At 35.1% G+C, this 18327-nt stretch overlaps 2 protein-coding genes and 1 non-coding gene across 4 annotated transcripts; 2 read left to right on the forward strand and 1 right to left on the reverse strand.

The window, feature by feature from the left end:
- The first annotated feature begins 5051 nt into the window (after positions 1–5051).
- On the forward strand, positions 5052–14170 carry LOC125471772 (homeobox-DDT domain protein RLT3-like). 2 transcript variants are annotated; one of them, XM_048572513.1, is made up of 17 exons: positions 5052–5388; positions 5781–6143; positions 6529–6587; positions 6695–7066; positions 7186–7248; positions 7328–7538; positions 7653–7753; positions 8766–8852; positions 8937–9068; positions 9534–9674; positions 10232–10354; positions 10474–10932; positions 11381–11794; positions 11899–12510; positions 13105–13209; positions 13297–13516; positions 13697–14170. In XM_048572513.1, exons 1-17 carry the CDS (start codon positions 5313–5315, stop codon positions 13699–13701), a joined length of 3543 nt encoding a protein of 1180 aa, XP_048428470.1. In that variant the 5' UTR covers positions 5052–5312; the 3' UTR covers positions 13702–14170. The 2 variants fall into 2 exon arrangements, with proteins under 2 accessions (XP_048428470.1, XP_048428469.1); XM_048572512.1 differs by having other exon boundaries at positions 5054–5388; positions 13621–14170.
- Positions 14171–16093: 1923 nt separating this feature from the next.
- LOC125471806 lies at positions 16094–16195 on the forward strand. The gene has a single exon (XR_007253887.1). It is a non-coding gene; the product is annotated as a U6 spliceosomal RNA (small nuclear RNA).
- A 623-nt stretch (positions 16196–16818) lies between these two features.
- LOC125471759 (auxin-responsive protein SAUR72-like) lies at positions 16819–17139 on the reverse strand. Its single transcript, XM_048572475.1, has one exon. The coding sequence runs from the start codon at positions 17137–17139 to the stop codon at positions 16819–16821; it is 321 nt and encodes a 106-aa protein (XP_048428432.1).
- Between the last annotated feature and the right edge of the window lie 1188 nt (positions 17140–18327).

Here is an 18327-nt window from a genome sequence, read left to right on the forward strand (position 1 = left end):
TATTTATTTTGTTTCACCTGAAATAGCTTGCCGCGGGAGTTACGGGATAGTGGATGGATCTGAAATTGTGGAGATTGTTTTCAAATTCTAAGCCCTTGAGGTTGAGATTGTTATCTTTGTTTTCTGGGTCTGATTCGAGTTCAATTGATGAAAATGGAGAACCCAATTTTGCATATCGAATCAACTGTTCCTTCGTGAAACAAATAGGGGAAATCTGGGTTGTGGGTTCGTCTGGAAGTAAGTAGGGAGTTGGGTTGTGGGTTCGTCGGTGTGAAGGCAGAATTTTGGTGACTAGGTTCACAGGACGTTGGTGACTGGGTTCCCATAGTCTAGCAGGACGAGGAAAGAGGGAGAGAATGTGGTGGTCTGGTGGTGTGATTTCGGAGTAAGGACAGAAAGCTAGCAATGCAAGCAGTAACAGAGAGAGGTCTTAGCAATCCTATGGTTATTTTGGGGGGGGGGGGGTCTCGCTAAGACCTCTTAGTCCATGCGAGTCCATTTTAGTCTTATTAATGTTAATCCTAGCATAGAACAAACAGGGTATTAGACTAACAGCTAGTCCAGTCTAGTCCAGTCCCACTTAATAAGGGTAAACAAACACCCCTTAAAATTTTTAACCCAGAAAATTTAGGTTTTAACTCAGAATAAATTTAGCCCGAAATTATTAAAGAATAAATTTATGATAATTTTTTTTTCTTAAAGTAACTTAAAAAAAATTATGTAGACTAACCTAATTTAATTTTATAAACATTTTAACATAAAAATATTTAGATTCTGATAAATATTGAAAAATCACTAAACTGGCACCATGAAACTCGTGGAATACTATGAAAGAATATGAAACACATAAAATAATTTTTTTAAATCAGCATGTCCCATTTGAAGTTTTCTTTTTAATTTTTTTTTTTAAATTTAAAATGCTAATAAACCACCATTAGGGGTGGGCACTTGAAATCGAAAACCGAAAGCGAAACACGAACCAAATCGAACCACACCGAACGGTTTGGTTTTGAAACCACACCGAACGGTTTGGTTTTGAAACCAAACCGCATTGTAGGAAACGGTTTGGTTTTGGTTTTGGTTTTGGCTTTTGAAAACCGCACCGAAACCGAAACCCCACCTTAAATTAGATGTCATGTTTTAATTAGTTGTTTGTTAGAGTCCATACAGATGTCATAATAATGATCATTTTTTCCAAATTATATCCCTCATCAAGCTTGGCAGCTCAATGTTTCTTTACAGGAAAAGATGAAAATTTTATTACCAGTAAAAGTACCTCAGAACCCTAATTTACAAGTGGAGAATGATATCCTATATAATAGACTAATAAAAAATGCAAATGAAAACTTAAAAAGAAACAATGAGCATCAAATAAGAGTAGTCACAATAGGAAAGATACAAGGACCGAATGTCTAATCAAGTAATAAGCCGAAACACTCCATTTGGGTACTTTTTCCTGCTCACACAGTCTATCATCTGTGCAATTAGCTAGCTAGAGTAAAGAAAAGAATTTTGTTGGTTAATTAATGTATTGTATGAAAATGAAATCGTGGTATGTGTAGATAAGTATAAATTTTTAAATTGTATGTATTTTCTCAAAAAATCAAACCAAAACTGTTTGAAACCACACTGAACCTAACCAAACAGTTTGGTTTCATTTCGGTTTTGGTTTCAAAACCGCACTGAACTGCATCGCAAAAAGTTGCAGTTTCACTCAAAATCGCACCGAACCAAACCGTGACCACCTCTAACCACCATCGTTTGCCAAAAAAAAAAAATCATATTGTTTTGTATAAGCATATAAGTAAACACCCGTTTTACATCCGAGTTGTGTTCAAGTTCCATCGTATCATTCTGCATTTTTAGAATTAACAATCGTCTTTTGTCATAGTGAAAGATTTTTAACTAAACCAATTTGAACTTTTAAGCCAAAAAAAAAGAAGAAAAAGATTTCACATGGGGTCCTCGAATTGGAATGGAAATGTAAAACATATCGTAGACAGGAAGAGCTCAACCGGGTGAGTTAGATTGAGCTTTTTAAATGAATTTTTTATTTATTACTATTTAATGTTAAATAAAATAAAATTGCAAACAAGAAGCAGTAATGTGTAACGTCAGCACCAATGCCGGGAAGTGAACGCTAGCACGGGTGTTAGATTTTCTCAAAGACTCAAAACTAATATCGATGGCGACAGTTGTTTAAAATTCAACAAATATTTGTATTTTCAATGTTTTAAATGAAAATGGTTTCTTTTGTTATGCCCTTGAAATTTGATTTCAGTCTCCTTTTTTTTCTTTTCTTTTTTCTTCTGCAACTCATATTGTTCTAATTAACTTCCTAAATTCGATTTTCATTCCACATTATCTGAGTTAAGCTAATTTTGTAAAATGGGAGTCGATTTTTCTCATACATCAAGAAAGTGGCCTATTTCATGGAGTTGACAAATTCAACTAACGTGGGATAAAAATTGAGTTTTAAAGCGAATTACGTGGAACGAATACTTAAGTGAAAAACGAGACTAAAATCAAGGCATGTATAGCAAAAAATAAAAAAAAATAAAAATGAAAATTACAGTTGAATGTTGAGTGTGGAAAGAACATAAGTGTGCAGAATTCCTTGGATAAAAACATTACCACATGAAAACTGAGGGGGTGGACTTTTTGCGCTTGTGATCTTCAAACAATAATATTTTCGTTTTCAACGGTATGGTATTTTAAACTACCGTAATTTATAATATTTTATTTTTATATTTTAAACAACTTTAATTTATAAAGAGGACGATTCAACTTAAATGCAAACTGAACCTTTGATAACTTCGAACTTATTTGGAAGTACTTTTAAAATAACTAAAATCGTTTTTGTTGAAAATATTTTTGGAAAAGCACTCAAAGTGCTTTTTGGAAGAAAAACATAATTGATGCTTCTAGTAAAAAACATTGCAAGTGGTTTTGGAACAAAAAAAATATTTTTTTGAAAGGATTTTCGGCCATTTTAGAAAACACTTTTAAACGAGCACATGACTGCAGCGTGGAGAGGAACACTATGCATCTTTGAACTTTTTTTATTTTTTTGAAAGGATTTTCGGCCATTTTAGAAAACACTTTTAAACGAGCACATGACTGCAGCGTGGAGAGGAACACTATGCATCTTTGAACTTTTTTTATGTATGGTGCTGAACCATTTTTAATTTTTTTTAAAAGATGGTGTGAGAGTTAATCTTGTCCAAGTTTTGATAATCAATTCACATTATCCTATGATCAGTGCGCACTACTCACAATTTTACGTGCAAGACTCCACATTTGATGACCTGCATTTGCCCTAAATATTTAATGAAAGAATATTTTTTATTTTTGAAAAATTAAAAAATATGTTAGGAGACAAAACCTTTCTATATAGATAAAGTAAATCACCAGGCTGGACTTTGGAGGCATTAATGAAAAAAAAAAATCTAGTGCCTAGTGGAATTAAAGTAAGTCAATAATATATATAAATAAAATAAATGAAAAAAAAAATCTAGTGCCTAGTGGAATATATAAAAAGAATGCATATGTCAAACTTAATTATATAAGCAAATGAATGTGATCCCACTATTAAACAAAAGCCACTTCCAATTGATTATTACATGGATGTTAATGTGAACTAACCCTTGTTCTTGAATTAATAAAAAAATTAGATATCAACCTTCCATTGATTAGGGTTTTGGTTCTTTATATTATATAATGTGTGTGTGTACACACACATATATACATATACACCCACTACACACACACACAATATATACATATACACCCACCAAAACATGACTTGGAAATGTTCAATGGGTTGCAAAAGGAGCCATTCGGAAATTGCAACTTGGAAAAGGTTTAGAGGTAGAAATTTTTATGGATATTCGAAACGTATAATAAGGATGGATGATAAGGTTTATACGTTTTACTTTCAAGGTATATTAAATAAAATAAAACAAATCTACGTGTTATAATTTTTAACTAAGATGTCAATGTCGCATGACTGTGTTTCATATACAAAGCCTAATAGTTCTTTGGGACTATTGTCACCATTATTTAGTGCCTTCGCATGTGTAACCTAATTTGTCTCAAGTGAAAGACCATCTTGAGGTTTTTTGTGGCATTTTTTTTAACAAACGATATTATTTACACTAAGGGGGTGGACTTAGCCTCATAATGGGCTAGCAATAATGTGATTCAAATTCGTTTTTGGCAAGAATTGAACCTAAGACCTCTTGCTTACAAGTGAAGAGGAATACGACTAGAGCGTAGTACTAAGTGACAACTTTTTGTGGCACTTGAATAACACAAGTTGACAACTTCTCATATGTTGGATATATGAGAATAAGAAATTTGGTTTCAAATCCATCATGAGACTTGAACCAAAGATCTTTTAATTACAAGCGAAGAAAAATATTGTTGACTTTGTATTTTGTGTAGGATTTCTAATTGATATGTAATCATGTGTACTCTCATCTAATCACATGTAATTAGTTATCTTCCTATTCACATTAGAGTTGTACACTTACAAATACCTCTTATTGAAAAGAATATATCATGATTGGCACCAGAACCAGGTTAAGGAAAGTAAATAAAAAAATTTACTAAATTATGTGCGGAGAACTCAACACCAGAAAACGTCGCGCCACTAATTGTGCAGCGCACTTTCGAATCAGCGAGCCATGCAGCTAGATAGTAGTACTAAATAACATTTATATTATTTGTTTCAATTGTAGTTCTTGAGGTGAAGTGAACCAAGCTAGACCCAAAGTCCAATTCTTCAATAGCCCAAAACAAGACACACTTATACAAAATGGGCTTCAAGTCCATATATATGGGTTGGGCAGATTGGGCTACAACAGCTACAAGAAACAAAGTTGAAGTTGGGCCATTGACTCAAAAACTAATTATTTTTATTTAAAAAAAAAAAAGATGATGATAGAAATATTTAAGTTGATTAATTAATTAATTCTTTGCTTAAGAAATTTGATGAAGATATTTATTTTGGTAAAACCCAAAACCCTACTTGGTGGTTAGTTAGCCCGTTTCATTATCTGCTGCTTCTCCCCTCCTCTTTTCTGGCACAAATTACAGACAAAGCATGCAGATTCCAGAGCTCACTCTCCCAACTCCATTTCTCTGCAACTCCGGCACCGCCGCTCTCGCTCCCACATCGCCGGCGGTAGTTCCTCTCTGCTAGCTTGTACAACTCCCAAACATTTTCTGCTTTTGGTTTTTGCACTTCAGCTGCTTCTGGAAATGGTGGCGAAATTTCTGTGATTTTCTGCGATTTCGAGAAGCTGGAGATGAAGGGAAAGATGATGGAGAGGACAAAGAAAAAAACGCGATTGCAGGTTGAAGCCCTCGAGAGCTTCTACTCCGGTACCCTCACTCTCTCTCTCTCTCACCCCCCCTCTCCTCTCTCTCTCTCTCTCTCTCTCTCTCTCTCTCTCGCTTTGGCTATTATTGCTCTGTATCTCAAGTGGTTTCAAAATTGAGTTACCCAATTGACTGTTTAATTGAAATTAGCATTTTAGAATTGTGTTTATTGATGTGGAGTTTCAAATTTGGAACATACAATTACCAATCTTTTGGTTTGTGGATTTTCAAAACCGATCAGTAAGTAGTTGTGCAGTGCAATTATTGAAGCAATTTAGGATTGTTGGTGTGCCATAGATTCTGCGGAATGATAGCGCACTGTTAGTGTTCACCACAAGAGAATTAAACCCGATACTTGTAGTTTTTTGTTTATTTATATTTTAATTTTTATACAGAGGAAAAGTATCCGTCACGAACGGCAATGGAATGCCATGCTGCTGCTTTCGGATTGACTTACAAGCAGGTTCGAGGTTGGTTTGTCGAGAAGAGGAGGAGAGAGAAGCGAGGAAATAGAACCAGTGAGTTGGGAGCTGGTGATACAAGGATAGTTAAACACGGCCGCTCAAAAACCAAAGCTTCTTCCTTGTCGAGATACATGAAAACAAGTTTGTTTAATAAGAAGGAAAGAATGAAATGGAATCATGTTCAGGAATTGTTAACTCCAGACTACATTCTCAAGAAGGTGTTCCGTAAGGATGGTCCTCCGCTTGGTGTGGAATTTGACCCTCTTCCCTCTGGGGCACTTTGCCATTCTACAGGTATGAACTGAGAAATCATTGGCAAAATGAATAATTTCGGTTTCACATTTTTTTCTATCTGAGATGTGTTCTACTTTCCATATCTTTAAAAAGTAAACCATGCATCTGTTACAAAATTTTTGTTTTTAGTGTTTTCGATAATTGACGAAAACATTCTTTGACATATGATTGTATAGTAATTTGAAATGCCATTCAGAATAAGACTGTTTTCGTAGTTTGCTTGTGTTATTTTTCACCTGAGTAATTCTTATTGGTGTTGCAGTAGCCGTTTGAATTTTTTTCTCCTCTCTGTTCCTTGTGATGTTATTTTCCTAATTGTAGAGTTTTTCTCTTACTGTGATACATACTATAAGAAGGTTTTGCTCACAGTATAATTTTCATTTAGATTCCCCAGATTTTCCTTCTTCTTGCAAAGAGAACAACAGAGATACTAAAAGGAGAAAGGTAATGGATAAATTGTTTTGCTGCCATTATTTTTCATAATTTCTTGTTTCTATTTAAGTCACCATAACCAGTCCCACATATATTCTTACCCTTTTAACTTTTATTAGGTTACCGAGCATGCTGTAATTAATCATCAGGATTGCAACAAGAGTGCTCCAGTGAAAAAACATGGTGTTGGGAAAGGCTTTATGATGAATAATCAGGATTGCAACAAGAGTGCTCCAGTACAAAAACATGGTGTTGGGAAAGGTTTGATAACAAATCATCAGGATTGCAACAAGAGTGCTCCAGTACATAAACATGGTGTTGGGAAAGGTTTGATGACGGTCTGGCAGGCAACAAATCCTAATGCTAGAGATTTTCCTATTGAAATGGGTTTGGCCAATGGTGAAGTTGCTGGTGTATCATTAATTCAAACTTCTGTATCGCGAAAACCAGTAACTCGGAACAGAAGATTGCAACCAAAAAAATGTGTTCGTGTAAGTCATGTAGTCTGTTGCTTGCAGATATTTGAGCAAGTATTTTGAAATGATCATCTTAAAGATCGAACTTAGTGGTTACTTATAGAAAGTTTTCTGACAGTTTGTTGCCTTTTCAGAAACAGGGAAGGGTACAAAATAAGTTACAAGAAAAGAGGAAGCGTTTAGCCAAAAGAAGAGAGGCAAGTAAAAAGTTGTTATTGCAAATCTGTGGTTCAAGTTAGCAGCTTTGATAACAGCCATTTTTCCTTTGGATGCCAGATGGAAGCTAACAATGAGAATCAGAAGTTTCCAGGCAATGAAAAATGTGAACTTGCTTTGGAAGGAACAGGTTCCCAAGAACACTCGGATAAGATTGCAATGCTTGTGGATGATGAAGAGCTGGAGCAAAGAGAATTGCAAGCAAGACCAAATTCACTGGGGTGCTCATATCATTTTACTGATGGAGATCATGCATGTTCACTTTGCAAAGGTTGGTTTGAAGGAAAAATTGAACAAATTTTCCACTCTAAAATGGAATGCTGTATAATACATGTGTGCATGTATAGTATTTTGAGCTGCAAATAAGAAGTTTCTGTAATTTCAGATTTGCTGGCCAAGTTTCCTCCAAATTCTGTGAAGATGAAGCTGCCATTTGATATGCAACCTTGGGATTCTTCTCCAGAGATTGTCAAGAAACTGTTCAAGGTACATAAATGGCAAACTGCTTGCAACTTGATCCTGTTGAGTCCTTTCACAAACACAGGTTACATTGTATGTGAAAGATGTCATACATTTCATCTGTTGGAATTTATAGCATGTTGTCACACTTTAGTTTCTTTTTTATTCAGAATGATGTTTCAGGGGTCTGTTTTCTACAATTTCTAAACAACACTTAAATCATTTTGTGAAAGGATTTTCCTCTTATTCTATCATGCTTGTAGAGAATTAGGTTTAGTTTAAATGGTTTAGATGTAAATGAGCGAGACATATTTAACATCTATCTTTCGTGCATTTGACTTTTAGATACTGGTTATGGCGCTAGTGAACAAAACTTCTTGCGAACACGTCTTTGTGAAGGGCTGGGGTGGGCAGAAAGGAGAGAATTTTCTGACTTGTCAGTATTTACCTCCCCTATATTCTTTGGAGTGAAGTTGTGATAGCAAATAACCATTTCTTAGTTTTTGGGATTCTTGGTCTTTTGGCTTGAGATAAATACTAATAAATATGGTCTTAAAGCATTCTTTCTCTTTCGTCCCATCTTTATAGGTTGCCAAGATCTAAGAATGTTATTAGAGAGTGTTGCCCTTCATTCAGTTCACAACACAATATTACTAAGCTGCCATTGTTATGTGTTGGAGCGAGTGGTTAATTTGTCTTTCAACTTATGTTTTCAGACATCCTGCTTGGATGACTCCTATTCTTTTCTTAACCTCTATTTGCAAGTCTTGTCACTTTGAAATAAGATGTCTTAAAAGTGTGGTTAATTAGCATTTTTTTCTCAAGTAATCAGCATGACTAGTAAATTTGTGTTAAATTATGGAGATATGCTAATTTATTTTTCTTTTTGGAAACTGGTGTGTTAAAGCTCTACTCTAGTTCGTTGCTGTTGTTTTTTGTTGGGTTTATTAGTAGATGAGTCCAGGGGCCATGAATTCAGTTTAGTAGATTTTGATGAATTATTTACTAATATATATTCTGGATTGACTTTCTTGGGCAGGTTTTCCATTTCCTTTACACTTTTGCCGTTATGGTGGATATAAGCTCCTTCACTATTGATGAGCTTGCTCAAGCATTTCATGACAAGGTTATATCTGATCTTTGATCTAACATCAGATTTATATTGTGTCTTCCACTTGCTCAACTTCTTTCTTTCGTCCATGCTTTTCAGGATTCTATGCTACTCGGAAAAATTCATGTCGCCCTTCTGAAGCTTTTTCTAACTAATGTTGAAGAGGAGCTTTTCTGTGGATCCATACCTCATTTGGGCAAATCATGCAATTTTCTTGCATTTATGCACTCAGTGAGTTACAAAAAACAGTATATTGGTCCAAATTCCAGATGTATCATTTGATTTACGTTAATGTCATATGCATTTTATTTGGGTATGTACATGCCACCGCATGCCAACAATGTGAAATTTGTCATGATAGTTGTTATATGATAGGGCAGGACCTCATGATACTGGTTTTCTTGTACTTTTTCTGTTATGAATGTTTAAGCATAGATGGACTACTGTCCTTGATTGTAATTTACTTGCCTTTTCAGCAGACGTTTATTCGTCCTATTAAAAAATAAAATTTCTGGACAAAACCATAATCAACTATTAATATTCCAGCCACATGCACTTTTAGAAGATCCACCTGCTCTTTGTGGTATATCAGAGATAATTTTTGTCAAGCTCTTTAGATCTCTTAAACTAATTGTTATTTCCAATTTAATGGAATTCAAGTACTCAACAACTCATAGTTATCAAATGATTTGGCAGGTTGAAAACCAAGAATCCACTCTGGAATTCTGGAAGAGATCTCTAAACCCTTTAACATGGACAGAAATACTGCGTCAAGTACTAATTGCAGCTGGTTTTGGTTCAAAGCAAGGTGCAATGCGAAGGGACGCCCTTAGCAAGGTTTTTGAAATTATTTAACTACCATAGTTGACTTAACTAATATGTATTTATTATGAGTACATATGTTCTACAAGATAGGTGCTATGGATGCGACAATATGTGTTTATTACTAAAATCCTTGAGGGTTCAAAACCATAGTGGCAATAGTCATTTAATATCTGTCATTACCCAAGAAAATTTCCTTTTACCTTGACCCAGAGTCCTAGTTAGAGAGTCAATTGTCACACTGAAGGGCCAAATTTCAGGTTTTACATATAATAATGGAAAAGGAAATAGTTTCTTATAGTATGCTTCTTAATAACATTCATTGAGCATATTTTTTATTTGCCTCCTCTTGTCTCCGCATTTGTTATTATGTTTACAAATGCCATGGAGGTTTTATTTTCTTCCATGTGTTGGTTTTATGTTATACTGTTAATAAGTTTTATCATTTGTCCCATAATCTATCTATACATGTGAAATTTGGATTTTGAAATTTATTCTTCTGTTATCTAAGGATTTTGAAATTTAATCTTCTGTTATCTAAGGATTTTGAAATTTAATCTTCTGTTATCTAGGAAATGGGCCTTATGGTGACGTATGGTTTACGTCCTGGTACTTTGAAGGGCGAATTGTTTAGAGTTCTGCTAGAGCAAGGAATTCATGGGTTGAAAGTTTCTGACTTGGCAAAGTCATTACAGGTAAGTTTGTTAAACATGTTGTTATCTTAACCTCTCTCATGTTTTAATCTTTAAGTTGATAACAAGCAAGCACATCATGCCACTTGAATTAGTTGATGGACTTTGTTTTTGTTTTGAAGATTTCTGAATTGAACCTCTCCAGCGGAATAGAGGAACTAGAGTCTTTGATTTGTTCAACTCTTTCAAGTGATATTACATTATTTGAGAAAATTTCATCATCCACATATCGTGTCCGTATTAATTCTTCCAAAAAGGAAATTGAGGAATCCCAATCAGATACTGAAGACTCTGGAGCAGTTGATGATGAGCTTGGTGACAGTGGTACATGCAGCAGTGATGATGATTCTGGGTGGAATTCAAGAAATTCCAGAATTAGGAAACTGACTTATACGAGCAATGGTAGAAGTAAAGATAACGTGCTGACAGTACACACTGAAATTGATGAGAGTCATCCAGGCGAAGTATGGTTGTTAGGACTGATGGAAGGCGAATATTCAGATTTAAGCATTGAAGAAAAGTTGAACGCACTTGTGGCTTTAATTGATCTTCTTCATGCAGGATCCAGTTGCAGGATTGAGGTAATGTACAGAATCTTGGAATTGATATTGAAGTATTTTCTTTGTTTTCATTTCTTTCCCCCCCTGCAATGAAGTTACCCTATTAAATGAAACTTGTGCTGGCCTTCGTAAGATTATATTATCTGATGGTGGAAACTACCGTAGATTTACAGTTGTTGGACAATAAATATTATTTGAATTTTGAAAGAAATGTTGATGGGTCATTAGTGCTAGCTTCTTAAGCTTATCCCTAAAAAGAAAAAAAGAAAAAAAAGAAAAAAAGAAATTTCTAGCTTCATTTTGTCTTTGGCTTTTGTTATGTACCATGTGTTTCCCCACTCTGTTCTTAAACACGCTTCAATTGTAACTATAGTTTTGCAGGGCATTTTAGTAATTTTCCACAGATTAATCTTGTCCTCATTTTTCTTCTAATCGAGTATTCTAACTATAGTGTGCTTATTCTTTATAGGATCCTACAAATGCTGTTGCTGAATGTACTCTTAGCAGCCTTCATTGTGGTTCAGGAGCAAAAATTAAGAGGTTATCTGCTAAACAACATAGTGATCCAAGGTCAACCTGGGTCCATGCAGGACATATGGGTGGTGCAAAAGAAGATAGTACATTAAAGTTTCACCCGCTAGATTCTTCAGCAACAATCTCAAAGTTTTCTGATGAGAGATTCTCTACAAAAGGAAAAAATGGGAAAGAAAAAGATGTGCAGTTTGACGTACACCCAATGCAATCTGTGTTTTTGGGTTCTGATCGTAGATACAATAGATACTGGCTTTTCTTGGGCCCTTGTAATGCATATGACCCAGGCCATAGAAGGGTTTACTTTGAATCTTCAGAAGATGGTCACTGGGAAGTTATTGATACTGAAGAGGTACTCTCCTTAACTTTTGTTATACGGTCAATGTGATTTTAGTACATGTTGGTTGACCTTGTATAAGTTCTAATGTTTACTTCTTTTGGTTAAACCGAATGCAGGCTTTGTATGCCTTATTGTCAGTTTTGGATGATAGGGGTAAACGAGAGGCCCTTCTTATCAAATCTGTGGAGAAACGGATAGCGTTTCTTTGCCAGGCAATGTCAAGTAGAATGGTAACTAGTGATAGAATTGACAACTTAGCACAGTCTGATCAATCTAAGCCGGATAATGTTAGAGAAGACACTTATTCACCAGTATCTGAAGTAGACAACTTATCTGGAACTGTGAATGGTTCTCCACCTTCATCTGGAGCTGTGGTTCTTGAAGTTACAAAAAAGGGAGAAGAACAGAAACAGAAATGGAAACGGATCCAAGCATTTGATTCATGGTTATGGAATTTCTTTTACCTAGAACTTAATGCTGTTAAACTTGGTAAACGATCCTATTTTGATACACTTCATAGATGTGAAAGTTGTCATGATTTGTACTGGAAAGATGAGAAGCACTGCAGGATTTGCCATACAACATTTGAACTTCATTTTGATCTGGAAGAAAGGTATGCCATACATGTAGCCACTTGTAAGGAGAAAGAAGCAAGTGATACTTTTCCTAAGCATAAGGTCCTCTCATCACAGATTCAATCACTAAAAGCTGCAATGCATGCAATTGAGGTAATCTGTCATTTGGATTTTAGCTTTGCATTTTCTGATATATGGTTGTTGTAGTCGAGAAATGAAAATGTCCTTGAGTTAAGAAGATTTGAAGCTAATTCCTAGACAGGAGGAAAATAAGACTTCATTTGATGGTCAAGCGAGGAATATGGCTTGGATAATTAGAATGTGACTCTTCAGATTTTTTGTGCAATCTAATCCAATAGCTTTTCTTTGAAAAGAAAAGACAAAATCTGATTACTTCTTCGCTAAAGTGCAATAAGATTTTATGTGAAGGGATGGCAGGGAAACAGTCCAAAATAGTAATTTAGCATGCGTTACTGAGAAGCAACTGAGGAAGATGTATACCACTCTAATGGAGCGGAATGATCAAATAGTATCTTCCTGCCCACTCTGGTTTGTTTGGGCCTCTGGTAGCTAACCCACAAATAATAATGGGGTTATTCTTTGGTGGGTTTTGGCCCTGAAATATTGATTGTCTGATGCTCACAACATGTTTTGTGGATTGTATAATGAAGACATTTATAGACGCCCCAAATCTTTTAAATTATTTTCCATGCTTTGCTGATCTTCACCTCCCTCTGCTTCGTGCAGTCAGTCATGCCTGAAGATGCTTTGTTGGGTGCTTGGAAAAAATCTGCTCATAAGCTATGGGTGAAACGGCTTAGACGTACCTCATCTTTGGCTGAGCTTTTACAGGTTTCGTATCCTTCACTTTTCAACATTATATATCTTTGTCTATTATTTAGTCTGAACCATGAGCTTCTTTATTGTTTGTACGTGCAGGTTCTTGCGGATTTTGTTGGCGCCATCAATGAGGACCGTCTGTATGAAGGCAATATTGTGCATGGTTCTTATAATTTTACTGAAGAACTCATTGCATCATTTGCATGTATTCCCCACACAACATCTTCAGTTGCACTTTGGTTGGTGAAACTGGATGCCTTAATTTCTCCGTACTTGGAAAGAGCCCATTCTGAGAAAAGGAACGAAATTAGTATCCGAGGTAACTTATGAATATATAGCAGATTGGTGCTTGACTCGTTAATGACTGCTTAATTGTTTATGCATTGAAATTTCCGTCCTCTAAGAAGCTTATTTGTACTCCAGGGAAGCAAGCTTCGAAGCAATAGCCCTACCTTTTTTTAGGAGATAATGCGAATTCAATCCCGCATTTTTTTGACAGATTGAGGAGCGTTTATGTATCCATTGTACTTGCCCTAAGACAGCCACTGCAAGACCAGTGAAATCGTTGCAGGCCTTGAAATCGTGGTACTTTGGACGAAACTAGGCTTTTAAATCTTCTCTTTTGTTGCCATACACGGCTATATCGAGTGATTAGATGTACAGCATTACATAAAGTTGCACGTTGAATCCATACGAGTTTTTACATCATGGAAGTCTGCTCCAGAGCAAACCTTCATCCTGCTCTCTTCCGAAGAATGTTGCAGCCGTCTTTGTGCGTGCTTGTTCTAGTTAATGAAAAGAGGAATAAAATGTGACCAATGCACATTGCTGTAAAGGAAACAAAATACTTGTTACTTTATGGTGGAAGTTTAGAAGAGTTGAAAGTCAGCTTAGTGATATTCTTTTGTATGCGGATCAATGGATACTTTAGTTGAATAGTATCCTCAGCAATTGCCAAAAGCTTGTTGGTCTACTGAAATTTGTGTAGATTAGACTCGTAAATAGCTAGTCCAACTGTTGAATTTGGATCATACTCAGATCATCGGATCTAACACGTCTATCGTGTTCAATACGAATCAGAATCGGTATACTTCTGTTGGATTTACTTGAGTTGAGTAAAAATAAAATAAAATGTGAAGAAAGAGATCAATGGTTACAATGGTTACTGTAGTTGAATGGTATCCTTATCATTTTTGCATACTATTTGTAGAAGGGTAATGCCATGGAGAAGTATCCAGGGGTGCGCCTTGTTTGCTTAGTTGTGATCAACATATTTTTACCGTATGATGTAATCATAATTGTGGATTGTTTTTTATTATAATAAAATATATTTCAGCAAAAAGTCAATAAAATCGTACATCGTTTAGCTATTCACTTCGTAGAATGAACTGTTTATTTATTTGTTGCATATGATAAATGACTAAATTTTCTCAAACTCGAATGATCCTTTATAGATGATGATTAATTGATAAATATTAAAACCAACTATCCTGATTATGACAATTATACAACGAAAATACGTTCATCACAATTGAGTGGACAAAAACATATATCCACAAATTGAACGCAAGTATTGTCCATCATAAAAACCCGTCACACATAAGAAAGAACAATGAGTTTATTAATAAAAGAATTGTTTTTTATTTACTACATCATAATAACAATAGGCTAGGTCAAGAGCTATATAATAAATATATAAGTTGATATCCTCTCTTTGTTCTAATAAGCTCCATATCCTCCATAATCAAATGAAACTTTGTTTTCAGTAATTAATTAGTTCATTAGACAATTACATGTTTACCTGTTCTACAGTAGAAAATCATGTTCCAACAAATCGTTGTTACAATAATTTTCATGCACACGTTTCGACCATCTCATGAATGTATTCCAACGAGTAAAATACGTTGCTAAGTTCTTACGCTCGATACAGTTTAGTACTATAGTAGAATAATTGTCCACGCTGTGCTGTGGGTTTTCAAACTATAATTGACAACAACCATAAATAATATCCACAGAAAAATTAACTTAAAAGACTACAACAACACAATTGCATTTAAGTAATACCTACAAAACCACAAATTAACACATTCATCTCCAAACAAATGAAAAACTAAGAGATAGGTGAATCCATGCAATAAAATAAGTAGTTCAATTTGCATTGACATTCTATTAAGTTGACATCAAGAGCAAATATACAATCAGAATAGCGTGTCTGGAAGTTTATGTTAACAAAAGTTGCGATGACAAAATATAGTGTTTTTGCATCAGAAACAGAAGCACCATGTAGTTCACATATATTTTGTTTGTGCATGAAACCTAAAAAATACATGTCCTGCAAGGCTTGTTGTCATTCCAACAATTGCAAACAATATTAAAACAGGTTCTTAGGGTCTGTGCATCAGGTAACTTTAGAAGTGGAATGCCAAAAAATTACATATCTTTAACCCTTTGCAGTAGTCCATGATGAAGTCTTCCAAAGCTCATTTCTTTTGTGAATGAACATCAAGGAAACCAGAAACAAAAATTCAATAATTGTGCAAGTTAGCGTATATTACTGTAAATAGTATATTTTCAAGCAATTTAGGAAGAGTACATAAATGAATCACTTAACGTGGATTCATTAGGATATATTGGAAGATGTTATGCAAGTTTTATATTGCGAGGTTTATAACTTAAGAAGCTAATATGTCTGAAGGGTCGACAAAAGGTGAGCATTACGAAAAAAACATTTGTGATAAGCAGGCATCGTTTGTAAAATGTTGAATTCATGCCACCGACGATACACGGGCTAAAAAGGAAGTCAAAGAGAAAGCTAAAGCAGTATTGTTGTAAATTAAGGAAGCGAAATAGTTAATGACCATGGCGAAACAGGTCAACAATCTATAAATAGTGGCTTGTCCCTTCCGGGACATCCTATAAAACTGGAATGATACGGAGAAGATTAGCATGGTCTTTCAGCAAATATGACACGCATAATCGAGAAATATAAACAATGACTTGTACCTTAAGAGACATGGCACTTGGCGAAATGCCCAAGCCCCAGAGAAACTAATCTATGGGTGGAGCTGTAAACAAGTTGAGTCGAACTGAATATAGATATGCTTAAATTTGGCTTGTTCAGTTATTTTATTTCTTTTCAAACTGGTTTGGTTTGCTTGTTATATGAATCTTTGGATAAGGCTATAACACAAGTGAATCGGAAATCAAAATCAATCCGGTTTGGCTACAGTTTTATACAATTAGAAGCTAGGTAATGTACATCAAAATGTAATGTCATATGGAAGTGGACCCTGTTATTGTATGTGCAACCCACTTATATTAGAGAGTCTGTCAACAGTGAGACCAATTTTGTGTCTATAAATAGTATTACTTTTTAAAAAAATCACAAACTAAAATACAAAACAGTCCTCACAATGAAAAAGGATGCGCATAATTTTCATTTCACAAGCCCAGAAGAACAATGCAAATGGACATCAGCATATTAAATCCCTTAACTAAGACATTAGTTAGCAATGAAAATAAACAACAAATAAAACCAATTTTTTAAATAATTACATCAAGCAATGTATTGAAAAACGCACGACTAATTCTCACCAAAAGAAAAAAAAAAAAAAAAAAAGACTAATTAAACGGTTCAACCTTGTAAATCTTGGGTTTAGAACTTTTGATCATCCAATACTCTTCAAAATCGCTGGCCTCATATGGAATCCTCAAAACCCCATCATTAGAAAACCCATATTCCTCCGCCGACTTATACAACAGCTCCAAGAACTTTGCATGGCGAAGCAACGTCGTATGAACCATGAAACGCTTTGTATTACCATCTCCACCAACACAAACAGGTACATAACCTTTTGGTGTCATTGAAAGTGAGCTTTTCTGTCTTTTCAGTCCTTGAGCTCCGATCAACTGGCTCAACAACTTGCTGCTTCTCAACCCCATTAGCAAATAGCAAAGTACTCTTTTCATCTATCTTTTCGGGTTACTTGCTACTTCAATTTTCTTTTCTTGGCTTGTGATTAGTACTTCAATTAATTTCAGATATATAATGGTACACTCCTTAGCAGTACAAATTTAAGGCCGTGCACACTCTGCGTCCTTGCTACAATATCGTAACAAGCTAGTATATTTAAGTCTGATTAACGATAATAATTTGGTCATTAACTTGATGATTGCGACATGCATGTATTTAAATTACTTGGTAAATGTCGAGGCACATCTCCTCGATGGCGTTGACTGCAGCCTGTGATTAGGTTATAACAATTAATTCAACTTTGGTGACGACCCTCAATCTGGAAATTTCCAAAGCTAGTTAGGCTAATAATTTTCCAACGTGTCACATCATGTATGTGACTAAAACTAACTATAAGGGTACATTAAACAAATGAGTTCACGAATGCTAAGTTGAACCTTATTTGTACCGAGTGAAAATTGCTTTGGTACAAACAACAAAGCTTAAGGTTTTTTTATTAGGTTTGGTATGACTCATCACCAATATAAACAATCTTTTCTTTATTTACTTTTTACTAAGTGCATAAATTTATCATAAAAGTTCGGTGATATTAGTAGTAACCTTTCACATATAAATTATATAATATATATTATTTTGTTGTATTTCTAATGTGCGACTCTATCTCTAACTTGACCAGTTACGAGTGACCCCACACAATGTCACTCAAGAAACTAATTCCCATATGAAAAACTAGTTAAGGTAACAAATCATTTCGACAGTCTGGCCATTATTCATTCACTAGAGTCAATTCATCTATATGAAGGCCCAAACTTTCATTCAGTGCTCTTAAGTTGGAGCTATCGTACGTTTTCAAAAACTTAACTTACGAAACAAAATTTGAGCTCAGTAAATCCCCACTTTGATACTATGATAAAGTTTAAAGGTCCAGTATGGTTCACCATTAACATTATCAATATTATTCCCAACTTAATTATCCATTAAAAGGTGTGAAATTTTTTCTGGTGATATTAATTAGTAGCTAACAGTGAGGCAGTCGAAAGAGTCAAGCGTGGGTACGGTGGAGGTGGGGGATGTGGGTGGGCCGAGGGTGGGTGGACAGGGTGTAGGAGGCTGGGTACGGTGGTGGTGGGTGTGGAGAGGGTGGGGGAACGGGGTGG

The sequence above is a fragment of a genome, unplaced genomic scaffold (genome assembly GCF_019419815.1).
Source record: "Pyrus x bretschneideri cultivar Hongxiangsu unplaced genomic scaffold, Pyrus_bretschneideri_v1 Contig61, whole genome shotgun sequence".
Classification (NCBI taxonomy): domain Eukaryota; kingdom Viridiplantae; phylum Streptophyta; class Magnoliopsida; order Rosales; family Rosaceae; genus Pyrus; species Pyrus x bretschneideri.

Coding starts and splice junctions, on each gene's coding strand:
- LOC125471772 (XM_048572512.1), top strand. CDS start 5,313: ATGAAGGGAAAGATGATGGAGAGGACAAAGAAAAAAACGCGATTGCAG. Junction 7,067..7,185: donor AACCAAAAAAATGTGTTCGT/GTAAGTCATGTA, acceptor TTGCCTTTTCAG/AAACAGGGAAGGGTACAAAA. Junction 8,853..8,936: donor CTCAAGCATTTCATGACAAG/GTTATATCTGAT, acceptor CATGCTTTTCAG/GATTCTATGCTACTCGGAAA.
- LOC125471759 (XM_048572475.1), bottom strand. CDS start 17,139: ATGGGGTTGAGAAGCAGCAAGTTGTTGAGCCAGTTGATCGGAGCTCAA.